This window comes from Frankliniella occidentalis, unplaced genomic scaffold, assembly GCF_000697945.3.
Source record: "Frankliniella occidentalis isolate FOCC.00 unplaced genomic scaffold, Focc_3.1 Scaffold76, whole genome shotgun sequence".
In the NCBI taxonomy this organism is placed as follows: Eukaryota; Metazoa; Arthropoda; class Insecta; order Thysanoptera; family Thripidae; genus Frankliniella; species Frankliniella occidentalis.
Genome location: NW_026267206.1, coordinates 734,399 through 738,980, shown reverse-complemented (window position 1 = coordinate 738,980; position 4,582 = coordinate 734,399). Strand labels below are relative to the sequence as shown.

Below are 4,582 nucleotides of genomic sequence, written 5' to 3'. Positions count from 1 at the left end.
CCTCTCGCGTACGCAATTCGTGTCCGTTTTCGGACCCCGCGGGCGGTCCGCGGACTGGAGCGGTCGACGCGACGGGTTTGTCTCCGCGGAGTTTGTCCCAGCCCAGCAGGTCCGGCCCTCAGGTCCTTCCCTAACCATGTCGTTATTTCCCCGAGCTCCCTTTCACTCTCCAAAGTTTCTCAGGACGTGAAACTACCACGCTCCGCCGTGTGGCTGCTGGCCGGTCGGCCACCCGACCATCAAACTACAACTCTGCTGTTTGTTTATTCGACTTTTCAAAAGGGGCGTCCACAGCCGAGGTTTTGCCCCTTTCAAAATTGCGGTCGTCGAGGCTGTCCCGTCACCGGCCGCCCGCTGGGACTCGCCGGGGAGACAGAGCGAGGAGCGAGGAGGGGGTCGCAGAGGTCTTGATCCCCATCCGTCCCTCGTCCCTCTCACTCCCACTCACTTGCCGCTCCCACGGTCTGGTTTATGGCTCACTCTCGCTGTCGGAACTGATCGCCGATAAAGAGGAGGTGCAGGAAGAACAGGTCGGCGGGCGTTACGCCCAGCCTCCCCCCCTCCCCTCCTTAGCGGCCGCCCATTGTTTTTGTTTGCTTCTCGTTATATTTTACAATGCAGCTGTGTAGCAGCGCGCCGCCCCCTACATATTCAGATTGGGGGGAGTCGGAGAGCAGTGAACAAGGCGTTTGCTCTTTTGCTATCCGCAACTTGGCATCATTCTTACTGAGGTGCGGCGGTGCGGGGTTTACTTTTTCGCGCGGCTCTCTTCACATTTAAAATTAATTCAGGGCTATTATTGGATTTCCAGTCACCATGATGTACTCAGCCCTCCAGGAACAATGTTACCTTCTGTCCCGAGAAGCTCCCTATATTTAAATCGAAGGTTTGTCATAAAAGTGCTCACGACGTCCCTGGCGCTCTAAGGAAGTACAAAACTCATGGGGGGGCCGCCACGACATGCGCACCCGCTTGTTGTGGGGGGGGGGGCACCAGGTAGTCACGTGATTTGTGCCTCGAGCCCTTGTGTGTAGTGCCGCCCGGGCGCGGGAGCTCCCGGCCACACACGGCACTGCGGGCCACCGCAGTGAAAGTCATCTGCATGGTTGCGCAAGGTAGAGGAGAAGGAGAGGAGGATCTGCCTGGACCAGATAACGTGCGACAGACCATCGCCGGACCGACGGACCGCCGGCCCACATTCCACGCTGCGCCGCACCTCGTACTGCGAGGCGGAACCGCATCCCCCCCCCCCCCCCCCGTACTAGCGGCAGCCGCGGCGACGGGACGGGGCGGGGCGGGACGGCAGTCGTCAATAGATTGATTTCATGCGGCGAGTTAGCGCGCTGCCGCCGCGGCCTTCTCTGCGCGGACCTCACCTTCCTCTATCCTCGTAAGCCGCGCGGTGAGCCGCCCCGCGCCACGCCCAGCCGTCGGCGAATGGTAATTAGTGCCCCGTACATGGTGAGGCGCCGCCGCGCCGTGGTGGTGGTGAGCGAGCGGCGGTGGTGAGGTGACGGCGCCGCCAGCCGCCCCCCGGTGGTGAGGCTGAGGCGGTGAGCACCACGACTGCACGTCCCTCTGGCGGCGCGGCACTTGCAGGATGACATGACATGCAAAGCTGGGGTGTTTGCTTTTGTTTTCATACTTTTGAGAAACGTATCAAAAAGTTGCTGTGCATTCTGTGTTTTTCAGGGTTGGAAATTTCTGAAGATTTCCATTCTGTGTGGTTTAAGGGTTGAAAGTTTCCGGCATTTTTACGAAAAACTCACGAAATTTTCCTGGAAAAAGATGAAAAATTTCCCAGACCTCGAAAAAAAAATTCCGGAAATTTCCCAGAAACTTTCCAGGGCTTCGAACCTTAGTTTTTTGTTTTTTTATTGTTTTGTATGGCGTGGAAAAGAGAAAGAAAACTGTATATCACGGTCGTCGTCCCAGTTTGAGCGGAGGTAGTTTGTCTAAGCAGCCTATCTCAGCGGCCCCGGGCGGGGACCACGTCATCAGCCTCATCGACGGCATCTCCTTCGTGTTCCCGCCCGCGCCGCCCCTGTCTCAGGTCCGCGACATCGACCCGGCGCTCTTCTGCAACGGCGACAGCCGGCCCTTCGACTGCGGCGCCAACTGCATGTGCGTCCACAAGGTGGACATCCCGCTGCACGCCGTCGTCGAGGTCGTGGTGGTCGACGAAGGTACAGACAGGCCCCCGCCGCCGCCCCCGGTGCACACAGCCCAGGACGGCGTCGTCCGGGTGTACAGGCACCAGCACCACCACATCACCCACCACCACTGCCGCCGCCGCTGCTGCCGCTGTAGATTTGGGACGCAGATTGTAGATCAAGTTGCACCTGTAATTTTATTTTCAGAGTACATTGTGTTGACTGTGTTGGGGATGGTGTAGAGCATTTGGTTTATTTCACAGTGTATAGACACGTTTTTATTTTTGTCATCACAGCCGTACCATTGAAAGAATATTCCGCACTGTTGTATTCGACCATGTAGTGTTTGACGTAAGGGTGCACCTCGATACATTTTAGGATATTCTGCTGTCTCTAAGACGGAACTGAAATTGGCCAAAGTCATTTATTTTGCCGTTTCCGGCACTTCCCGTGTAATGTACTGAAAAGTGGACCGAGTGGATGCCGAAAAATCAGACAGCTTCCATAAGCTATTTCAGAAAAATGGGAAAGAAGACCAGCACGAATAAACAGGTAGCCCACGATTTGTCGCCCGGTTTCCCCCTCGAACTGAGCGACGAATCACAGGCCTCCTTGTTTTTCGTGTTGTTCTTCCTTCCCATTTCTCTGAAATAGCGTATTTCGCTTCCATTGGGGATACAGCAGAATGACCTTTCATTTCGACCCCATCTCACCCGTGTGTACAATCGTCTCCACTCGCTCACACTCACACACACACGAACAGCTCACAATGAGAGTCACTGACGGTCGGTCCGGTTGCTTTCGCAGTGGCCCCCAGCGGCGATCACGTCATCAGTTTGGTGGATGAGATCTCGTACCAGTCGCCGCCCGCGCCGCCCCTCTCGCAGATCGAGGACATCAGCCCGGACCAGTTCTGCAACGGCGACAACAAGCCGGCGGACTGCGGCACCAACTGCATGTGCACGCACAAGGTCGACATTCCGCTCAACGCCGTGGTCGAGGTGGTCCTCGTCGACGAGGGTGAGTACACGCCCCGCTGGGCTCCCGGACACGTCCGGCTACGCGGCCCCAGCGGCCGATACCCGTCGACCGCCTTGCCTCTTCGAAACAGCCTTCTTTCTTTATCATTTGCCATTTCGATCACTTCTCATCGAGTCTCTGTTGTAAACTGCCATACCAGGTAAGAGAGCATCACAGGAACGTATGTCAAGCTGGGTCAGTCATCGTTCCATTTCCGTTCCCATGTATCATACAATTTGCATGCCGATGTTGGTGATACTGATCGAGCTGTACAAAGTAGACTATTTGCACTCACGTATATTTTCGACTTTGTCATTCACTTTTTATCGGAACACTTTAAATTAGTTTTCAAAATGTATTTAAAAAAAAACACACTATCATAAACAATTTTATTTTATTTCATTAAATGCTGCTGTTATGTATTTTGTTTTCCAAGTCTTGGCTGAACAGGACTGTGGCTAACGGCTGTTCTCTCTCACCAGTCCAACAACCCAACCTCAGTCACCCCTTCCATCTGCACGGCTACGCCTTCAACGTCATCGGTATGGGCAGAAGTCCCGACAAGAACGTCAAGAAGATCAACTTGAAGCACGCGCTTGACCTGGACCGACGCGGTCTGCTGCACCGTCAGTTCAACCTGCCGCCCTCCAAGGACACCATCGCCGTGCCCAACAACGGATACGTCGTCTTCCGATTCCGGGCCGACAACCCAGGTGAGAGAGAGAGAGAGAGAGAGAGAGAGAGAGAGAGAGAGAGAGAGATATGGTGCGATGAGACGAGCGATAAGACAATCCAGGTGCGGCGAGAGTCATCGTCTGGACGGCGCCGGACGGCCTGGCCTGGACAGGTCGATCTCAATTAAATGTCCCTCGGCGGCACCCTCGGCTCTGCGAGAGCGAGCGAGAGAGACGCCGGGCTGTTTCCGGTCGCGAGTGCATCCGGCCCAGCTGACCCGTATGCACCGCGCGGCCTGTCTGCTCCGGGGTCGTGAGTCTGCAGTATGTGCGGGATACGGCAGATACGGCGGCGTCGCCGAGTCGTTGAACCCCCGGTCGCACAATCTGTGCAAAATAAAAACCAGTGCAAATAAATGCGTGGGTGTCACACATTGCCGCCGGGCCAATGTGAGAAGTGTGACGATGCTTCACAAGTGATTTAGATGTCGAGAAGGCTTGTCTGCTGACGCCTGCTTGGTCGTTGTTCGAGTGAAATGAAGCTGATGAACCCTTCCTCTGCCCTGCAGGCTACTGGCTGTTCCACTGCCACTTCCTGTTCCACATCGTGATCGGCATGAACCTGGTGGTGCACGTCGGCACCCACGCCGACCTGCCGCCCGTGCCTCCCAACTTCCCGCGCTGCGGCAACTTCCTCCCGCCCATCGAGTACAACTAGACGGAGAGAGGACGTCC

At 55.9% G+C, this 4,582-nt stretch overlaps 1 protein-coding gene across 1 annotated transcript in view; it reads left to right on the top strand.

The window, feature by feature from the left end:
- LOC113207050 (uncharacterized) overlaps positions 1–4,582 on the top strand; it is a 67,694-nt gene extending 63,112 nt beyond the window's left edge. Inside the window, exons 9-11 of the mRNA XM_026423410.2 lie at positions 2,961–3,173; positions 3,656–3,886; positions 4,417–4,582. Of these exons, the coding sequence (XP_026279195.1) occupies positions 2,961–3,173; positions 3,656–3,886; positions 4,417–4,565 (593 nt within the window). The 3' untranslated portion in view covers positions 4,566–4,582. The remainder of the gene's footprint in view (positions 1–2,960; positions 3,174–3,655; positions 3,887–4,416) is intronic.